The following is a 22,542-nucleotide window of genomic DNA, read 5'->3' as shown; positions in this document are numbered from 1 at the left end:
AAATCAGCCTGCAAATCACAATCTCAGAGAACCTAGACAAAAATGAGGACCTTAAGAGAAACATACATGGATCTAATCTACATGGGAAGTAGAAAGTAGAAAAAGACAAGATCTCTTGAGTAAATTGGGAGCATGGGGACCTTGAGAGAGGGTTGAAGGGAAGGGGAGAGTCAGTGAGGGGAGCAGAGAAAAATGTAGAGCTCAATAAAAATCAATAAAATAAAAAAAATGTGGGTTAAGCTATCAAACTCTATTCCCCATGTTTATAGAGAAGTATTTTATCCTCTGAACCTTCTTCCCAACATCTTATCACTTCTTACAAGGTAGTTGTCATCTTAAAGGAAGGGACAAATCTCAGTTAAAAATTTCATTTTGATATATAACTATGTTCTAATAGTAATGAGGGAGGGATAAATACATATTCATTGGTGAGCATGATTAAAATCAGTCTGTGCACGGTTCTTCAGCCTTCTGTGGAGCCTGTTTGTACCGGATAGCGTTATGTCAACTTGACACAAGCTGAAGAAGTCATCAGAGCGGAGGAGCCTCATTTAAGAAAAGGCCTCTATGACATTGGGCTGTAGACATGCCTATAGGCTTTTTTAAAATTAGTTATTGATCCATTTGAGGGTGGTGCCATCCCTGGGATGGTAGTCCTGGGTTCTAAAAGAAGATTGAACAAGCCATGACAGACAAGCTAGTAAGCAGCACCGTCTGTGGTTTCTGCATCAGCTCCTGCCCCCACCCCCACGCCCCCGTTCCTGCCCTGCCTGTGTTCCTACCCTTACTGCTTTTGATGATGAACTGCTATATGGAACTGTGGAATAAATTTTTTCCTCCCCAAACTGCTTTTGGTCATGGTGTTTCATCACAGCAACAGAAATCATAACCAAGACACACTTCAGCAACTCTTCTGTGCAGATTTAAAAACTCAGCTGCCCACTGTCAACAGAAGACTTAAAGCAAGGCAACAGTTTCATTCTTCCTTTCTCACAAAAAATGGAAAAGAATATATTCAATACAGAAAGCATATTAAAGATGCCACACTCACTAGACCTTGGTTGTTGTTAGAAACCAATTAGTGGTTTCTAGAAACCTTTAGGCCATTAGAAACCTTTACAAAATCAAGGATATGCACAGTTCCTTTTGATTTTTTTTTTCCTTTCATGAACAACCCAGTTTTTAGGGCTTTATTTTGAACTTAAGCCTGGTTATTCCAAAGCATGTGAGTACCCATTCCCTTGGGGCAAAGCTATTTTATACTGGCAATCACAGCAATGACTACTTTGGTAGATCTATTTCTTTGTTACTGTCTTTCCCCCCAACATCCTTTTGGAATGTGTAGAGAAGTACAGTGACTAAGATACAAGCCTGGCTGTGGATGACAAGCTCACTCATGACATGTGCTCTGGTCTATTGTTGATATCCATGCCCTCTTGCCTTCCAGCTCCTTGGGAGAGCCAAACAAGTTTAGAGGTGCTAAAATACCAGGGAGTCTATATCTTGGGAAATTTTGTGAGTAAATCCAAATTTTGAGTGGTAAGATAAAGAGGTACTATTGAATCTCAGGGGCAGACTGACTTCCTGTAAGTATGGAGTATATGCAATGCATTTTTCCTGGACCCTCAAATGATAGAACATATGAAGTGTCCCCCTAAAACACTCATCTGTTGGAGGGTGGTCCTATTTGGGGAGGTTCTGGAAACTTAGGAGGTGGGATTCTACTGGAGGAAATAGTCCATTGCTTTTGGATCCTCGGAGACCTGTTGTCCCTGGTCTTCTGGTGCCTCTTCTTACTTCCTGGCCATCATACTGTAAGGTGTTTTTCTGTGCCAAAGGCCTCCCACTGTGTTGGAATAACACCCCTGAAATTCCTTCCTTGAGTTGTTTACGCTGAGTATCTTGTGACAGAGCACAAAATAATTGCCCTGTGGTGACAAGCGCCAAGCAAAGAGCCATTCCTGCTCTGATTTCATTTCTCCTGGAAGTCTGTGCATCTCCGTGTACCTCCCCAGCTTACTTCGGCTGGTCATTTCTAGTATTATACTCATATATCAATGCCCTCTTCTGCCCCCATGGACACAAGTCATGCAAGTGGTACACATACATACATACATGCAGGCAAACCACTCATACACATTAAAAAAATTAAGTGTCTGTGTGTATGTTTTATTTTTTTTTCTGTTATTTATCTGACAAAGGAAAGTTCCATACAATAGAAGTAACCTGAACTGAAAATGCAAATCAGAACCCCGCCCCCAGCCTCTTGGTAGCACATATCACCCCTAAAGAACCAAAATGCCACCAAGAAAACGGTCATTTTTGCTTGTGTTTTTAAACCATGAAAAATTAATAAAAAGAAGTTTCAATACAAGCATTGAAACTGGAAACTGACTTTTAAATGCACTTGGAAGAATAGAATATTGAAAAAAATATATTTGAATTCTTTTTTCCAGTTTTTCCTCCATCCAGGGAAGCAGTGAAGAGAATGCAGAATAAGACAGATGTAACTTCAGTGGTTGGAGTTCTTATTTAACGTTTCAAATATGAACACTTGTAGACTTCAGGCTCAGAAACAAATAGAAAAAAAAAAACACATTAACTGCATATAAAAGTAAATCGAGACTATTTAACAAAAAACTCCCCCAAATGAAAGGCACTAAAAGCTTCAGGTTGTCATATGTCAGAGAATAAAAGGAAAAAAAAAAAGATTGGATTTGACATCACATAGAGAAAATGTCTCCATGGAAACCATTGGAGCTTCAGCATTAAGGCACTTCGACAAAACTGCTGTTATTAATTATAATTTAATTTAAATTGCAGTCTTGTTTTGAGGCAGCGTCTGAGACAGAATGAGTGTGTGTAAGTGTCTGTGCTTTTCGTTTTTCTCAGCTTCTTTGTTTTGTTTCTTCTCTTTTTGAGTCTGGGTTCTATACCAGAAAGTGATTGTTCTCAATTAATTTGTTTCAGTTACTCACTATGGACTGCATTTTGAAAATACATAAGAAAACAAATGGCTACCATTAAAGGCACTGAAGACTCAAGCTGTTGTGCTGTCTTTGAAAGTGGATACTGCTGTTCTCACAAGGGGACTTGGGCTCAGCAGGCTTTTGCAGACAGAATAATGTGTGGCCTTGCCCAGGGGATTCTGGGTATTATCTTCCATCTTTATTTCCTGCTTTCAGTTTCTAACAAAAGCCAGCCAGCCAGAATGTCCCACTTCATTTGGGGAAGAGATTTTTAAATTTTTGCCTCTGATTTGACAATTAAGCTGCATACTACAAGCTTTAGACAGGAGAGCAGAAATGGAGGCCACGTGTTTGACTAAAATCCCACGAGGAAAAGAGGTTAATTAGGTGAAAACAGAATAAATGAACTTGTAGCCTAATTATTTTTTAAAAAAATCCCCACCTCTTTATTAAAAGACTGAATGAACAATACAATAAGCTTTATTGTATTTCCTCCTTCCATGTATAACTGATTATAAACCAACCCTCAGTTACTGTCAGATACTATTGGGAACATGTGTGGATTATACATTGTTACTTTGACACTTGGATTTTAGAGATTCATTAGTCTCTCAACCTCTGCACCAGAGCAGGTGTTGGTGGTGATCAGGCCAGAGCTGTGTGGCCAGAAGGTGTTCAAGTCACCTTTAGTCTCCTCTTTTAGGATGCCTTTTAGGAATCTTATGTAGTAATAAGCTAGAAGACGGGGTGGGGAAGAGAGAGAGAGAGAGAGAGAGAGAGAGAGAGAGAGAGAGAGATCAAATTTAGCATATATAAAAGATGTCAGTTGGCCATCACTCACTAGTGCTACAAGAAGGATCGAAGCATGCTACATAAGAGGCCAAAACTTCCAAGTGTCGGAGGAGGTTAGTGATTCATAAGGGGTCATGATGCTCAAGACTGGAGATTTTGAAAGCTCTTCGTTCTGGGAGGTGCCTTTCTCATTTTTAACAGTTTATTTTCAGGTGTCCCTGGTCAAATTATTTATTATGAGACACAAGAGCCTGGAAGTCTCTGCAGATGCCTTCTGGACTCTAATCCAAGCTTGTTACTGTAGTTCTTAAACAAGGCTTGACCATCTAGGTCGGAGCCTCAGAACCAGGGACTGTGGTGTCATGTGGTGTGAGCAAAAACCTCCAGAAAAGAAGCTGTGTCTGCAGAAACTGTTGGCCTGATTACAATTTCAGTCCTGTGGAAGAGCCTGGAATGTTGCAGGTCCAGAGGCTAATTATCTATCTCGGGCTAGTTCTAGTTCTCCAGAACAGCCATTCTGTCATCTGCCCACCCTGTGACTTTTGGGACCTGTTGATTCAGCAGACCACTGGCTTCCCAAAGCTAAGACTGTCACCAGACAGCATCTGAGGCCTATAGAAAAGCTCCCCCATCTTGCTGTAACTGTACCTGCTTCTCTGATGCACCCACCAGTGCATTTTAAACTGGCCTTGATTTACGACATTTTTTGTTCTGTAGACTATAAAACTCTCAAAAGACAACTAATTGTCTGTGCTTGCTGACAGGCAGAATGGTTAGTGGCCATCAAAGAGGACTCTGGGAAGCAAATTAGCCTGGGCTACTAAAGTGTCAGCCTGATGTTTTCTGCAGATTCCTCCCTGGCTCAGGCTTGACTCATTATACAGATAACATAATAAGCACCTAGTTTAAGACACAGCTTATAACAGTGGTTCTGCCATAGTTCTTCTTCGTGTCAACGAAGTGTGAAAAACATTTAATTAGCTGTAGCAGCTGTGAGGATGATTTCTCTATTTAAGAAGACAGGAGAGGGGAGAAAGTGGAAGAAAGAGGAGAGAGGTGTGGTCAATCTACAACTATGCCAGTCTTCCATTCCAGATTTCTCTGTTCTATTTAAAGAATGACAAAATAGAGCAAAATAACTCAGAGTTTAAAAAGGGGGAATTCTTTTTGTTCTTGAGGTCAACATTTTCCCAAGGTGGTTAGCTTTCACAGAGCAAGAAGTGCGGCCTCTGAGGGAGAAAATTTACCAATGGTCCTGTGCACTAGGGGATCCAACCTGCTACGGTCCTGGCCTGCAAGGCACCAAATGTGCCTGCTCCTGCCATATTGCCATGAATGTAATGGGGGATTGCCAACCATTTTCTGATTGGATTTTAGGCCTAGAGGAGTTCTTCCCCACCCCTCCCCCCATATAATGTGTATTTGCTCTTTCGGAATTCCATACGTGCAGAGCAAGTTCTCTTAACTAAGAACTGAGCCCTCCCCAGTCTCACCTGTCTGTTTGTATCTTTAAAATATATCTGAGAGGGTAGTGACAGGGCTCACTGGGGAAAAGCACTTGTGCCTAGGCCTGAATTTGATACCCAAATACACAGGGCAGAAGGACCAAACTCAGCTGTCCCAAATTGTTTACTGACCTCTACATTCTTACACACACACACACACACACACACACACACACACACACACACCACACTTAAAAAAATTAAATCTGTCTAAAACTGTCCATTCAACTCAACTTGTGTCAGCATATAGCGAAATCACAGGAGTAATTTCTAAGTTGCAGCTAATATTACTTTTGTTCAAATCCTTTCCAGTTTTCTAAGTTCAATTTCCCAAGAAAATGATTAAGAACCATTTTTATCTTTTCCAATGAACATTTTCAAAGGGAGTTATCTCATCTTCCGTGTTTTAACATAACTATATCCACATTCACATGCATTTTTGTGTTTGCTTATACTTTACATAATATAGATTAAATTCTTTCTGAAAAATTTTAGTGTGTGTGTGTGTGTGTGTGTGTGTGTGTGTGTGTGTGAAGTCAGAGTGAAGTCAGCTTTGTGGAGTCCGTTCTCTCCTTCCACCTTAGGTGGCTTTGGTGACTTGAACTCAGGTCACTAGGTAATACGGCAAGCATCTTTACCTACTGTGTAAATGTCACAGGCGCCCAGATTTCAATTCTTTAAAGAACCCTTGTGATTGTTCTTAGGCAAAACCAAAAAAGCAGAATCAGGAACTGTCTCATTCTTGCTCATTTCTGAGCAGTCCGGGTAGTATATGCAAAAATCACTCGGAGATCTCAAGACAGGGAAGCAGTTCATCGTTATTGGTGACTGTGGAGAAGAAAGCCTTTAGTGTTGGCTTGAAACTTCACCTGGATAAGATATTTTTTTTTTCTGCTTTACTGGCCATAGGAAAGGACAGAAGCCAATCTGTCAGCAGAGGTAGAATTAGCATTTCTAAGTGGTGTTTGCTAGTCCCATGAGAGGATCTCCCAGCTGTGAATTGAGGTAACAGTCTTTTAAAAATGATGAGCTAGCTAAAGAAGCCATACCTTGATGTGTGGAGGGCACCCTTGAGTTGTGCTACAGGTCTATGACATGATAGGAGTCAATGACACTTCAAAGATCAGTATATAGGGCTCAGCCATAGAGTGCCTGCCTACCCTTCAACAAGGCCCTGAGCTCCATTTCCTTCACCACGTTGACAAAGTGTGCTGGTGTACGTTTGTAATCTCAGCATGTAGAGAGCAGAGGCTGAAAGACCTGAAGTTCAAGGTCATCCTTGGCTATTTAGGATCCTTGAGACTGGCCAGGGCTATCTGAGATTATTTCTAAGGAAAAGAAAATGCAGTGCAGTCACGAGTGGCAGTGAATATATGTGTGGTCCCAATTACTCAGAATGCTGAGGCAGGAGATTCATTTGAAACCAGAAGTTCGAGACTACTCTGGGCAACATAGTAATACCTTGTATTAAAAAAAAAACAAGCAAAACAATAATAAAAATAACAAAGGCTACAATATAGAAGAAATGATGAGAACAAGGATTAATGGAAAGAGGAAAGCCCTGTCCACAGCTCCATTTCCACTGGCCCCTACAACGTTCCTGTGGTACAGGAATTAAGCAACTTGAATATTGTGCCCTGCTGGAGTCCCTGTTTCTGCCACCAACAGAGAAGTTGCCATGGCAACAGGTACCAGAGGGTTGTGCCCTCTACTTAGCCTGCCACGGGTGACAGAGTTAATGACTAAAAAATGCCTGTCAGGTGCAGACTTGGGGAAGATGGGAAAGCTTCTAAGTGCTTTGCCCTGTGGGGAAGGGGCTGGAGGCTGGCAGATCTGAGAGAACTGGACAGGATCGTACCCTGAAAGGTTTTAGAAATCTATTGTAAGGAAAGAAGAGAAAGGAGAGGAGAGGAGAGGAGAGGAGAGGAGAGGAGAGGAGAGGAGAGGAGAGAGAGAGGAAATTCATTCTAGAAGATGTTCAGTACAACCAGAAGAGGCCAGACAGAGCTTGCCCCCGTCTCATGAAGCGTCAGATCTTGTAACAGGCTAGAGAGTAAAGAATAATTTAGGGTGTCAATCACTGATGCTGGACAGTGGACCAGCCACAGAGGGGGAAAAAAGTTGGTTTCCTACCAATCTCCTTTCAGTGGAGCAAATACATAGATCTTACCATCAAAACAAAATCATTACAAGAAATAGGGACTAATTCAAAAAGCATATTCCTTATGGAGAAGGCAGTAAGTAAAACCCCAAAGGCATACAACACTAACATTTATCATGTAAATACTAGAGACTTCTACAAAGGAAAAAGTCCATACATTAAAAAACAGAAATTGAACTAGGAAAACATTTGAATAGGAATTATCTCATGACAGTTAATTTTTACTTCTTCTTGATTGATTTAGAATCACCTAGGAGACTGAGATACACCTCCAGTGTATCCATGAGGCTCTATCCAGCAGAGATGAAATGAAGATGTACCCTGAGCACAAGTGTACCCATCATCGAGGTTGGAGACTTGGGTGGAGTAAGAGGGGAAAGGAGACAGCCTGAAAGTGCCAGCATCTCCCTCTCCTCAAGCCAACCACCCTGCTCAGCTCTGTCCTCTCTACCACGATGGACTGGATCCTCTTGGAACATCAAACAATATATCTGCTTCCTCCCTTATGTTGATTCTAGAAGGTATTTTGCTTACAGCAATATGAAAGTAACTAAGTATATTACTTAATATATAAATAATCTGTACAAGCCAATTCATAAGTGACCAACAAACCAATAAGAAAAACATGAACGTCCAAATAATCTTTAAATGAAGAATATAGTAAGCAGGCAGCTTACAGGACAATAAACACAAATGATATATTTCCATGCACCAGGAAATCTAACCTCACCCATGAGTAATGAAAATATAAATTAAGACAAGAGCAAAATTGCATTATCCAATAAAACACAGCAAAAGTTAAAGGGATATTATGGGGCACTAGTTTGGTTGAGTACGTTGGAAAAAGTGAACTGTCATTTGGACTATTTCAGAACTACCAAAATGAAACATAAGCATATCCTCAGACGGAAATCACTTACAAAGATATTTAATATGAAAATAATGTAGGAACAAAAGGCGAAGTGTAAGGAATACTATCATTAGATGTAGAAATCCTTATTACATGTGCAGAAAAAGGAGAAATTGGAACATTGGCACATTAGCTAATGGGAATACATTCTTCGCACTCGCGTAAAAGTGTGTGCTGTGCTGGTTACTGAAGAGGAAAAGGACAAATAAGTAGAACAAAGATTAAGTGTATGAAATAAGTGCATTAATTATGAGCTCTTAGCACAACGATGAGAAAAGAAATGAAGTTGTAATTATAAAAGCTGGAACGATTACTTTTAAGTGCTTGCAGGTGGTAAAGAAAGCCAAACACCAGCTTGTATTTAGGAAGGAAACTGAATAGATGTGTGAAGTTTTTAAATGTTCATTATCTCTATAACTCCTTTGCATATGAAGATATAAAAATATTTTATCTTCAGATGGTAGAAAAGAAATTTGGAATATGGACAAGAAACCAACTCATTAAAAACCATAGCATTGGGGCTGGGGAGCTGGCTCAGTGGGTAAACTACTTGCCATGCGAGTGTGAGGGCTGGAGCTCGGATCCCCACCACCCATGTCAAAGCCAGGTAGACTTGGAGGCCACCTGTAATCCTAGCACTGAGAAGGTAGAGACAGGTGATCCCAAGGACAAACTGGCAAACTAGGCTCGCTGGAATCAGCAAGGTTCAGGTTCTGTCAGAGAGGCCTCCATCAAGAAGAGAGTGAATGAAGATACTCAAGGTTAACTTAGGCTCTACACGCATGTGCACAATGCGCATTCACACACACACACACACACACACACACACACACACACACACACACGCACACGCACCATGCATAAATGCACACACACAGAGAACATAATCACATCCACAGAGGCAGGATGCCTTCAGACAGGGATTATTTTCAGTGGTAAATGGGCTGATGTGGTGACCAGAAACATGGTTCCCAGTTCCTAGAGAGACTATTATGGAATGTAAGGGGTGGGGTTGTTACAATGAACAACCTCAAGTACCATGTTATATGGGAGCAGATGCATGTTCCTAGGAGGCTGCTTTCCCAAATGCTCTGGAGAGTTGCCAGAGTCTATGGGGAGTTTGGGTGCTCAGCCCTGGGTTCCCGACACACCCTGCCCTTGGGGTTGGGCAAGAGGGTTAGCGTGTCTGTGAGGATTTCTGGTGAGGATGGTTGAGTATCAGACTCCGGTTCATTTAAGGGTTAGAAGTCAGACAGCTCAGGGTTACAGTGGCTACTGTGAATTCAGCTGTTAGCGCCTTCCGAAGGCAGGTTTCTTGAAGCTAATGTTTTACTGTGTGAATCATGAGTGTTTGCTGTGCGCAGTCAGGGCCTGTGAAACAGTAAGAAGCCATTATCTTTCCAACCAGAAGACCTACAAGGAGTGAAGCTTATCGGTTGTAATGATCTTCTAAAAGAAATGCCTTTGGTCCAATTCATTGTGTGGCAAATACCATGAATGGGACTATGAAAGGCTCTATGGGAGTGCACACACACAGCTTGGCATGCCCAGAAACGGGTGGTAGCTGACTCTTGGACTCTTGCTTTCTGCTGTTTGTTTTGCTTCTGTGTTTTACAGACTGTGTGCGCCATCTGTAGCCATCTCTTGCTGGCAAGTCTTTCTCATTCTAAGGAAGTAAAATTCTGAATGTGACAGAGAGAAGAACACCAGACCCAACAATTCTAAGAGGTGACTCACAGCAACTGCACTCTGTGACCCTTAAAGCAAGACAGACTGGGGTTGCGTTTTCTATCTGATAACGGCTCTTCTAAAAACACTTCCAAGGGTTGATTAACAAGGAGTTGCCTCATGGCTGCAGCAAAATGCCTGAGCAAAGCAGCTTAAGGAAGGAAGGGCTTGAAGGAGCAGCATGAGGGAGTGGACATGCTGCATCTGTATCCAAGCACTCCAGATGAGTGCTGGGGCCCAGTTCTCTTTCTCCTTTTCTATTAGTCTAGGACCCCAGTCCATGCCCACATTCAAGATGGTGTTTCCTCCTCCATTCGACCTCTCTGCAAATGCTCTCAGACATACCCAGAGTGTGTCTCCCAGGCGATTCTAAATCTAGTTGATAAAGAAGATTAGCTACTTTATTTCTTTATTTTTCTGGGGCTGGAGATCACACCTGAGCATCGCGCATGCCAGGCACATGTTCTGCCACTAAAGCAGAACCCCAGCCCTGTCTTGTTTCTTTCCATAACCCGCTTTCAAGGGCAGTTCGAGGAACCCCTCAGATTTGGTGAGTGATTCTCAACCCTGCTACATACCGGTGCCGCTTGAGGACACTAGCAAGTGCAGAACCCACAATGACATCCCGGGAATTCTACAGTGCCCCCCAAGGTAGAGATCAACACCAGATGAGCACTTCAGACTTCCTCATACATGTGGCAAGCCACCGAGGACTCCTGGATGAAATGGAGGTGCTGACTCGGTCCCTCTTGGTAGGATTCCTCCTCTCCATCAAGCTTCCAGGTGACTTGAGGCTACCAAGTGGAGGGCACACTTCAGAGTCCCTCCATGAAAAAACTTAGTCAAGATGTCTCAGAACAGGCCAGGGCTGGCCAGTCTTTGCCTTTATTCTTTTTCTGTCCCAAACGCTAGTCCCGCCCTCACATTATTCATAGAAGAAAATATTATTTTTGTGCACATGCTATTGTTTTCTTTTTGAATATCTCATAGCAAGAATTATCCCTGTATTCAAGCTTGGGGGATTATCTAGACCATTCAAAATCCTAGACTCAGAACTCAGAATGGTGAGTGTAGGCTTGCAGAGACAAGAGTGCAGCTGCTGGTGTGAGGGGCCATTAGAAATCTCAGAGTTAGTATAAGATTTATAAATTAAATTAAAACTCTGTGTGTGTGTTTGTGTCTTTCTGTCTCTGCCTCTGTCTGTCTGTCTTTGTGTGTGTGTGTGTTCAGAGGCCAATAGCAGATATCTTCCCTAGTTCTCTGTCTTAGTTTCTGAGACTGCGTCTTTCCCTGATTCTGGAGCTCGCTGATTCCTCTAGGCTGGCCAGTGGGCCCCAGAGCTCACCCTGTTTTCATTGCCTCATGTCTGAGATTATAAATTCATACTGTCATGCCTGATTCCTCTTTTTCTTTTTCTTTTTGTGCATGCTGGGTCTCGAACTTGGGTCCTCATGCTTGCAAGGCAAGCATTTCATTGAATGAGCCATCATTCGAGTGCAGTAGATTCAGAAAGAAAGCTAATTAGAGCTTCTGTTTCTGAGAAATGTGGAGAATTCTGGAGGACAAGGCAGCCACGTGTCTCTCTTTAGGATATGTTTTCATCCCAGGGGAGTAAACCTATCAGAACTCCCTTCCCGAGAGAGACAGAGACCCTCATGCCTTCATCTCTCATCTGTTCCAGGAATCCTAGTAACAGGACATTGTAACTTGTTTTATCCCCCTTTGCAAATGGTCTAGAGGCCTTTGATTTTTGACAGTTTGTAAGTTACATCTTTTAGATGCTCCTTTTTTTGAAATGACAATGGTTTTTGTTTTTTCTTTTCTCCTGTTGCTCTATCTTTTATCATCTTCATCCCTGGGCCTCACTGAATTTAAGAGGGCAGGGGAAATGCTTTCCTCCTTATTTGTCTCATTGGAGGCTGCTGTGAAGTAACCGCCCACCCTGGCTTCTCTTTGTTCCTTCTTCTCCCCCCCCCCCCCCCCCCCCCCGCCACCCCAGCCATCTCCTTCTCCCATTTACCTAAAAGAATAAAGATGACATCATGTGACCTAAATAAGCCTTCTGTTTCACAGTTTGAAGGAAGTATTCTACTCTTCCCTTCTAATAGAGTTCATAAGACTGGCATTTAACAGCAAATGGTGTTTCCCCAATTATAGAAATGGTTTGGGACTGGATCTAAATTCCAACTGGCTGACTTGCCTTCCTTCCTTCCTTCCTTCCTTCCTTCCTTCCTTCCTTCCTTCTTCTCCCTCCACCCTTTATTTTTTCCTTTCTGACAAGGTCCTGCTATGTAACCCAGGCTGACCTTGAACTTGGAATCCTTTAGCCTAAGCGCTACAATTACAGGACTTGGAAAACAGAATTTAATTTGAGTGTTGAATACCAACAGAAATGTTTTCTAAACGGTACACATTTGCATGAATCAATCAGAAGGAAGCTGCCATGAATAAAGCATCTTTTAAAGTCCCCGAACTAAAATAGTTTTGTCTCTACAACCTTAAAAGCAAACAATTGGCTAATTAAGCCATAATGAACATGAGCTCTTGGCCCAAGGAAGCGTTTAGATATTTTTTGAATCCGGTTTCCTGGCAGAGGACCCCACATGCTCACAGCTACCCATAGCCTGTCCTTGCAGTACCTATCTGCAGTGCCCCAGAACCTGTGCATTTCAAGGCAGCTCCCCAGCTGTCCCCCCTCACATGTGCAGGACTGCATCTGAGGAATCGCTCTCTCTGTGACCCTGACACATGTCTTTGCGCCTGTTACATTTTACATCTTCCCTTTCTTTCTAATGCAGCAGAATGCTTCCTTTGTTCAAGCCAGCCCAGGAGGAAAACCCAGCCTGCTGAGTGCCCTTAACAACACTCATGAAAGGGAGTTGCTGGGAGTGCCCTTGGCACATGGCGCTCTCATATGTTATAGGAATCCCTAAGTGAGGAACAGAGAGGGCTGCTTAGTCTGTCAGTCGGCTCTCCTGACAATGGGACAGTTCTGGCTTCACTAGTCTTCCAGGGACAGTCCTAGGGACAGTTCCAGGGACATCACCGTGGTGATGGCTGCTCTGCAGCTGAATGGTGGTTCAGGCCTGCAAGGTGATGAAGGCAATCAAGCATGCACTGCTGTATGATGGGCTGGGTGGGGTTTGGAAGCTTCCTTGGACATTCTCAAACAGTCTAGCATAATAACCATAATGACTATTAAAATTATGACAGCTAAATATTTACAAGCTTGCCATGAATCTATGATTGTTCTAAGTTATGATTTTTTAAATATTTTTTTTGTTATATGTGTATGAGTGTTTGCAGTGCCCCAGAGTCCAGAAGAAGGTTTCAGATGTCCCGGAACTGGATTTACAGATGGTTGCGAGCCAGTACTGGGAGCTGGGAACTGAACACCACTTCTCTACCAGAGCAGCACACACTGCTAACCACTGAGCGCATCATCTAGTGTGCAATTCTTGTGACTTAGGTCTTCGTGTCCCTATTTTAGGAATGGAGAAACTGAGGAGTGAGGTTATGGCAGCTGTCTGAGTTCAACCTGCTGGTAAGAAGCAACAGAGGCGTTGGAATTTGGGCTTCACTCCCATGGTGCCCTGTCTTGTGAACTCTTTGGGAGTCACTAACATCCCTGGTCAGTTGGGGTTGCTTGGAGACGGCCTGAGTCCTGTATTTGCAGGTCACTGAGAAATTTACATGCCACTTCTCCACCTCCAACTTATCAGTGAAAAGTCAGGGTTTAGGTGGGTTTTCTGTGCTGTCAACAGTCAGCCCAGGAGGGCTGAGAGCAGAATTGTAGTTCAAAGTTTGAATTTTCACCCAATTAACTTCTCTACTGATACTACTTCCTTTTGTTTGAACCCGGTGCTTTCAAATTGCATGTCTTACCACCTGCAGAAATGGGGCCAAACCCACAGGGCTGTCTGAATGTCAGGGGCGCTTTGGATGGTGTGGCCATGGACTGGGCTCTGTAAGCTTAGATGTAGCTCTTTCAGATTTAGCAATCTGTGATCCTCATGGGAGGTGAATACCTGTGCTGTTTTGGAGGGAAAGTGGGCAAAAGTGAGGAACCGATTTGGCCCAGCCATGTATAGCCATGTTGCAGACAGCAGTTTGGTTATCTCTTAACTGACATGAAGAGTCCTGTCCCTATGCTCTTAACCTCTGACTTCTCTGTTTCTGCTTTTGAATAGAAATAACTCTTTTGTCTTTCATAGGAGCCAAGCATTACACCGAGAAGGCAGGGCTCATCATTTTCTTCCTGCTGTGTCTTAATTCTCCACCAACAGTGCCAGCAAGGGTCCACAACCAACCCATTCTACAGCTGAGGAAAGAGAGGTCGAAAGGAATGAAGCCATCAGGCCAAGATAGCTCCAGACTTTACCTGAATCCAAGTGATCGAGGTGCCAAGGGTCAGTGGCCGAAGACATGGGGGACAGCGTCAGTGGGGACGCCCCACAGTTGGACTCCACCAGCTCGCCCTGAATGTGCACGTGGGCTGAGGCGTTTGTCTGTCTCAAGGCTGCTTTGAGGGGGGCGATGTGGTTGAACTGGACTCTGGACAGGCAGCCTGTGAAGCCTGGGGTGTTGTACTTGTGAATTTCTTGGTCGATTTTCCCTGTTTCTAGGAAGAAAAGAAAGAGAAAATTAGAATCCAGACCCATTCACCGTATTCTGTGGCAAAGCAGAGCAGTCCTGCAGCGCCTGTGTGCCGAGCTCTTTGTTAGGTTCCAGCTTTGACATGTTTTTGGAGCTGAGATATTCAGAGCACCCTGGCCCTCAAGGCGGCAGACTTTAATGAAATACCATTTTGCTAGTGAACATGGGAGGGTGAGAATAAGATTGCAGTTGAGAAAACAAACAGAACAACAACTACTACAACAAGAACACTTATGATTCTCTTGTAGCCACATGAATTACCATACCAGCATACACTGGTTCTGACTGGTTTTCCACCTTTTTTTCCCTGCTCTCTGACTATTTTAGACATATTATTACACAAGGGTCCTGCTTAGCTCACATATTCTCTTTTAATTTTTCCTTAAGGAGTCTTTATTTTGAATGAAAAGGAATGATCGAACGAAAGAAGGAAGAAGAAAAGAGACTTACTTAGCTGAGAGTTTTGATTTTCCTTTTTCTGATGAACAATATGCTTGGAATTCCAAGGCTTATGAAATCTCTGTTAGCATTCAGGTATTATGCTGGTCTGCCCCTTGGGGACCTGGCAGGATGTGTCATCCCTGTGTTGGCCTGCTCAAGGTACTGACAACATTCTCTGCTGTTGGGGGCTGCAGACCCTTTGCCTGCTGGAGTGAACTGAGCAAAACAGTTTGTTTACCTGTGCCTGCAGCTGCTCAGAGCATGGGACCCTCAAGAGTTCCTGATGGCAGGGGAGTGAATTCTGTTGGTTTTTACAGCTGGAAAACCCAAGAGCTGGGACATGGCTATCAGTTAAGAATCCCTATATAAGCTTCCCTGGAGCACAATAAAGTTGGCATTCCTGTTTCTAGGATGACCCGTGTCCCCATGTCTCTGTCCGTGTGCATATGTTTTTAAACCTCCAGCCTAGTTCCTGGCTCGCGTATCATGTACTGTCGCGTAGCTACACTCTGTTATGTTGGTGCAGCACATGCACTAAGTCCCTTCATAAAAAGTGGGCCTTCCTGCCTGCCGTCTCTCTTATCTTCTGCTGCTCCTGTGTCCCCCAATAAACCCTTCACATGGGCTCTGTCACTTGGGTGAGTCTCTCCTGCCATTTTTAAACTATAACACTATTAGTACAGGATGGAGCATTTTAAAGTCAGGAAATAGTCCCAGTTCAGTTACAGCATTGAGGTACATTTATGAATCATCACCTTCCCCAGTTAGTACAGTCAACATCTTCCCATAAACTCTCAGCTCAGGGGTGAGCCTGGCTTCAGGCAGCTCCAAAGTACCCATGTGTGCTAACTCGGCCCTGTTTGTCAATCAAGGCAGAGACTGCCTTTCCAGCTTCTTAGGGCCCAGAAGACTAACACTCATGGAATCCTTAAGTGCTTAAGGCTATCTGATCCTGCATCTCTCAACCAGAAAGATTTTTGATCTGAAAAACAAACCCTGTATTTGGTAACATCATCAAAGTCCTTGGTAAACCAGAGAAGCCATTTCAGCTGGGGATTGCAGTAGAGAGAACCTCTGAGGGTGAAAGGGAAAGGAACGCCAGGCTGGCAGTGTTATGTTCGGGAACTGTGGGAATCTGCAGGGGCCACAGCTCGAGGCTAGACCCTGTAGCCTTGAAGGCCGAATTCAAATGTTCTCATTTCAGGAGCAAAAGCAAAGATGTTGAAACTTCAGAGGGCTCTTGTGGGGACTGCATTAGAAAGATAACTGAAGAGGCAGTGTAGCTAGCAACTGCTCTGAGCAGGTGCTGGCTTGACCACCCCCATCCTCAGACCCTGTCTTTGCCATACAGCCGAGGTCAGATCATGCTGCGGACCTGGATAAAGAACCATCCTCCTGCTGGTTCCTCTGTAATCTCTTCCCCATACCAAAGCTGATATTACACACAGAGAATTGGGTTGGGTTTCGTTTCTTCTGTAGAGATCTGAGTGTGTGGGGGTGGAGTGGAGGGGACTTTCCATTTTTAAGTTTTAGTCAGGCTGGTCTGGAACTTGCTGTGTAGCTGAAGCTACTCTGGACTTTGCTGTTTCAGCCTCCCAAATATTGAGATGAAAGGAGTGAGCCACTACGTACATCTATCTTAGTGGATGGGGGGGGGGGGGCGGGGGGCTTCTGACTTCAGTTGAATTTCACATGGTCCTCAACACAGATTTTTAAACTTTAGGAAGGTGGACTTCCCTACCGCACAGACCAGAGTGGAGAGTTTCAAAGCTCTCCCTGTCAGAGGGTTCTCTATTTAACCTTCCTGAAGACAGGGCCCCAAGGCAGGGACACCACACCCGAGTGCATGGAGGGAGCCCAGAAGTAGGCGTCTGATATTGTTTAGAAGAGCAGTGGTAGCCGCAGAGGCTCTGGGTCCCCGCCTGAGCATAGTGAGTACTGGAAGATACGTCAGCCACAGGGGCACACATTTGGGGCTGATGGTGGGAGCAGGCCATGGGAGATGTCTCCTCGCATGCTTCCCTTTTCTTTGGGACTCTTTCACTCATTTCTTCAACATTTTTCTTTTCTTGGTAATTTGGAAAATTTCCAAAGTTCAATTCTTTTGTTTTTCCTGAAAGGCAATAGAAATATTTCAAAATCTAAATGTTTCAAATCTGGTTGACATAGTCTTTTCTCAAGAGTCGGCTAGGAACAGTTCTTCTGAGGAGTGTGCAATAGATACTCTTGATCCTTTAGGACCTGATAGCCCCTCTCTGGGCCAAGAGGTAACAACAGAATCAGAGCACAGACTGAGGCAGGAGTTAAAACTACAAGCTTGTCACATAACATCGTTTATTTAATAGCTGGCAAGATGTCAGCCACGGTCTTAGACTAGTAATATTTGTAGCTCAGTGACTAGCAGGCCTAGGAGCCAGCAGCTGAGTCAAGGTCAGTGATTAACAGAACAAGGAAGAGCTAGGCTGAAGGGAGCTTTGACACATGACCACTGCTCTCACTGAATGAGCAGCGCATGAACAGCACACAGTTCCCTGGCTGGGCTAGTGGGACATGCGCAGAGTATGAGGGCCCCTATTGTCTCAGCCTATGTATGCCCAGAGAGCTGGCCAGTCCCCAGTAGAAAGCACCTCATTCTCTGTCTACTTTCTGCCATTGCTGTCGAAAGCTCCTACAGTGTAGCCCTGTGGCCTTCTCTCTCTTCAGGTGCTGCCTCTTTGAGCATCTTTCTTAATTCTCACTTTTCCTTAATAAATCTACTTTGCTTTGTTGATTCCTTCTTTGTCCACATGTTTATTCCTCATTGATAGGAGATAAAGAGCTGGAGAGCCACTGTCTCAGATTGACATTTGGTGATTATTGATGGTCCAACAACCTGGTCCCTGGGTCAAGCCTGTCTGAACCAAAAGATGCCTCCTTTATTCTCAAAGAGCTGCATCACTACTGTGTTCCAAGTTTAGACCACGGGTGGGGGGTCTATGCTAAGCTGTTTTAATACAGTTTCTTAGAAAATTTCCTTGAAGTTCTGCTAGTTTGTATATAGAATGTATTCCAAAGGCCTGTGTATTAGAAAGCTTGGTTCCAGATTGGTCCCTAGTCCAACTGTCATCAGAAAGGCTTCATCCAGCAACTGATGGAAGCAGATACAGACCCACAACCAAACACTAGGTAGAGTTTGGGGAATCCTCCCGAAGAGGAGGAGAAAAGATTGTGGGAGATAGAGAGGTCACGGACACCTCAAGTAAAATCACTGAACCAACTAACCTTGGCTCATAGGGGCTCAGACTAAACCGACCACCAGGGAGTCTGCATGAGCTGACTTAGGCCCTGTGCATATATGTTACAGTTGTGTAGTTGGTTTTGTGGGACTTCTCACATTTGATGTGGGATTCCCCTCTGTATGTTGTGAATACCATTGGTGAATAAAGAAACTGCCTTGGCCTGTTGATAGAGTAGAGCAGAGTTAGGTGGGGAAAACTAAACTGAATGCTGGGAGAAAGGAGGCAGAGTTAGGAGAAGTCATGTAGCTTCTGCTGGGGACAGACGATGGCTGGAAGTTTACGTGGCAAGTCACAGCCTCGTGGCGATATACAGATTAATGGAGATGGGTTAATTTAAGATAGGAGTTAGCCAGAAATACGCTTAAGCTATTGCCAAACAGTATTGCAATTAATACAGTTTCTGTGTGGTTATTTCAGGGCTGAACAGCCAGGAACAAACAAGTGGCCTTCCTACAACAACCATTGGGCACAGGGGCTGTCTCCAATTCTTTTACTGGCTTTTGGGCCCCTACTCCCCATACTGGGTCTCTTTGCCCCGTCTTATACATGGGAGGTGCTTAGTCTTACTGCAACTTGATATGCCATGTTTTGTTGCTACTCATGGGAGACATGTCTTTTCCTAAACAGAAACAGAGGAGGAGTGAATTGGAGGGTAGGAACGGGGTAGGGGTGGAACTGGGAGGAGAGGATGGAGGGGAAACTGGGACTGGGATAACACATATATATACATATACATACATACACACACATATATACATATGCATACATACACACATATATACATATACATACACACATATATACATATACATGCACACACATATACACATATACATACATACACATATATACATATACATACATACACAATATATACATATACATATATACATACATACACACATATATGTATGCATGTGTATATATATATATAATCTTGGTCCCTATAGCACTATTGAGGAGGAAGTTAGGTCAATGTGTGTGTGTGGCAGGGGGAGAGGTATCATTCTCCTATACCCTCCCTCCACATGCACTTCTTAGACCACAGGATGAAAGGCTCTCTCTACCATGTGACCATCATGATCTGTGGTGTTACTTCACGTACAAAGTGACAGAGTCAAGAGACAATATAACTGAAACCTCTGCCAGTAAGAGCCATCTGACGTCACTGAGAGCTCCAACACGTTCTGAAAATGCTTATCTGAAAAAGTTTCTCTCTCTCTGCATTGAACTATATTCCCACCCTTATTTTTTTGTTTTGTTTGTTTTATATAGTGCACTATGTAAGCAAGACTGGCTTTGAACTCACTTTCCCCTCTCTCTAACAAGTGCTGGGATTGCAGACGTGCCCCCTCATGCGCCACAAGAGTCCATATTTCTCAGGGTTAGATAGCACAGCATATCTGTCACTTAGCACATCTGAGTTTGTTACAGTTAAATTATGTTAGGCCATAAAGTCTATCAGATGACTCACACTGGAATCATACATGAAAACACCATTCATGGCAAGATGCTTCGTGCATGGAGATGCCTTGGCCAGTGCATTCCTGGGGAATAATCTGCTTTTACAGAATGCAGATTAGAAATGTAGCAAGTCACTTCTGAAATCAAATTATCAAAATACAACTGGTCCTTTCATTTTCTATATTTATAGTGGTTTGGGATATGGAATATAGTCCACTTAGAAATACCAGTGCAATTCTTGAAACGTTTTTTAAAGATTTATTTATTTATTTATTTTTATTACATATACAATGTTCTGCTTGTATGTCTGCCTGCAGGCCAGAAGAGGGTACCAGATTTCATTACGGATGGTTATGAGCCACTATATGGTTGCTAGAAATTGAACTCAGGACCTCTGAGAGAGCACATTGCACCATCTCTCCAGCCCCCTCTTCTTAAAGTAAAATAAATGCTAATGAGAGTCCTCTCTGGGAGGCAGCAGGTGCATAAGCATGCATTAGCCTTCATCCTCTGCTTTCTGTCACTTGTCACTGCACACCAGTGACAGGCAGGAGGGTCACAAGAAGTGAAAAGAGATAGGGGCCTGAATAGGAAACACAGGGAAAGAAGCAGCTCCATAGAGGATAGAATGTGCTGAAAGCTCAGGAACACACATGAGCACCTATCTCAGGGACATTAGATAATGTTTCCCAGCAGAGATTTCTCCTTTTCCTCTGAGGGCATTAATTCACTTTCATATATTTCTTGGGTTTTCCACAGGGCATATTCATGCACGATTTTATTAACGTTTAGACTTTTAAATTTCCTATAGACTTTTTTCTATTCTTTGGAGGGAGAAATGCGATTATAAGGAAAAAATGCAAAACACTTAATTGTTTACTCTTCTGGACCAGACCCGGAGATCTCACTGTGAGAGTAAGGCCGACTTCCTGTAGATGCGGCCATCCTTGTTCACAGCCCTAATGGGGTTCTCGATTGTCCTACAGGAGCCCTAGGAAGAGCTGGTTCCGAAGTGCTGTCTTCTCCTCCCCTCTGTTCTCAGGTGGAATGTGTCCCGCTAGAGACACAAGAGTCATTTTAGGCAATTCACAGACTGGGAATGCCATCGAATCACATGGTGAGATATTAGTCACTTCTCACTTCCCATGATATTTTCAAAAGGAAGGTCCCAGGGCTGAGATGGCCTCTTCACACCACTAATACTTAGTTTTGTTTTCTTTCTAACAGAGAGACTGGACCTCAGACCTGGACGCTATGCTAGGACATGGTACCAAATTTCCTTGTATTTCCATAGTATGGATTTTTGTCATTATCTCTACTGGGACAACATGTAATACTAGTATTTCATTTCAAGTTATCTTACAAAATTTTTCCCTTTAACAGTTTTCTTTCTTTATTATAGCAACATATTTAAATAAAGATTATGAGCCTGTTTAAAGGGAAATATGAGTAATTAATAGTTAATGAGTTCATCAGAAATGGTAACAATATAACTGACAGTGGTTAAAATTATGACATAGGTCCTCACATGACTTGGGGGAACATTGTTGGAGAGGAGCTTGCTGTCCCTTATCAGGTTTAGGATCCTCTATGCTATCTGTATGGATCCCATCCTCTCCTCTCCCCCCACACTCAGTACCTGCCATTGACAGTCACTCTAGAGCAACATAGGCCCCGGGCTTTCAGAAAGGGAGTTTGGAATGGCTTTCTTCAAGATTCTACGCCATTCTAGCCACTTGGCCCAGGCAGATTCTTTCCCTCTTGGGCAGGTCAGATACCCGATTTGGACCTCTCATAGAGAAAAGCTTCTTGTGGTCAAGAATTGAATGCCATAGCTCTGTGTTCCCCAAAGGCTCAAAAATAATGTCATCCATAGAATAATTGCCCAGTGATGATGAGTATAAACATAACATAAACATAAATGCATATTAAATACTCAGTCATTGAGGGTTTGGTTGTTTGGGGATCAAGTACTGTGGAATTAGATACCATCCAACTATGGTCAAGGTTTGTTGGCTTTGTAAGTTACAGAGAGGGGTAACATGGCCTTGAAAAAGGAGGGGGAGGCAGTGTATTTAGATGCAACAGATCAGTGTCTATTATTTACAGTGGTATCATTAGTACTCAGAAAGTGGTCTATCTCACCAAAGATGGTCTTATTTTTCACAAATTGTGCTGCATTGATATCAACACCTGTGGATTAGTGTTGTGTATCCACTGCTATCTACACACTTGACGGGCCTCTGGCACAAGGCTCTGGGTTTGTGGTACATAGTGGACTAAGGTGGGATGAAGGTTTGAGATCATTGCTCAGGGGAGGTTTCTCATGGTTCTTGTAAATCAGACTGAAATGGGATTGGAGAGCTGTCCCCTCATTCCATTTCCAGTCACAGCAAGGGTATGCTCAGCTAGCCCATTCCAAGACCTGATGCTAACGTCAGGGCTCCACATCTGGTCCAGCATCTGGTCCACTGAGAGATGAGATGCAGATGGGTTCAATAGGTGGGACACAGTTTTCCCATTCCAGCCTCATTTGTCTACAGAAGTGTGGACAGGAGCTTGGCTGGGTCAGTGGAAGGGATAACCAACTCCCCTCCCCCACTTCCTGGAGCCAAGAACATTAACCCCAAAGAGCAAA

At 43.4% G+C, this 22,542-nt stretch overlaps 1 protein-coding gene across 2 annotated transcripts in view; it reads right to left on the bottom strand.

Annotated features, from left to right (window-relative positions):
• The window catches only part of Cntnap2 (contactin associated protein 2), a 2,078,180-nt gene that overhangs the window by 12,508 nt on the left and 2,043,130 nt on the right, over positions 1 to 22,542 (bottom strand). For both annotated transcript variants that reach the window (XR_005972587.1, XM_041635058.1), the window contains exon 22: positions 14,447 to 14,686. Coding sequence is in view for 1 of the 2 variants with exons in the window: in XM_041635058.1 (XP_041490992.1) it covers positions 14,447 to 14,686 (240 nt within the window). In the remaining variant the exon portion in view is untranslated. The remainder of the gene's footprint in view (positions 1 to 14,446; positions 14,687 to 22,542) is intronic.

This window comes from Microtus oregoni, unplaced genomic scaffold, assembly GCF_018167655.1.
Source record: "Microtus oregoni isolate MIOR12 unplaced genomic scaffold, Mior012 000046F_ref0000063, whole genome shotgun sequence".
NCBI classification, from domain to species: Eukaryota; Metazoa; Chordata; class Mammalia; order Rodentia; family Cricetidae; genus Microtus; species Microtus oregoni.
This window is presented reverse-complemented; position numbering and strand designations above follow the sequence as displayed.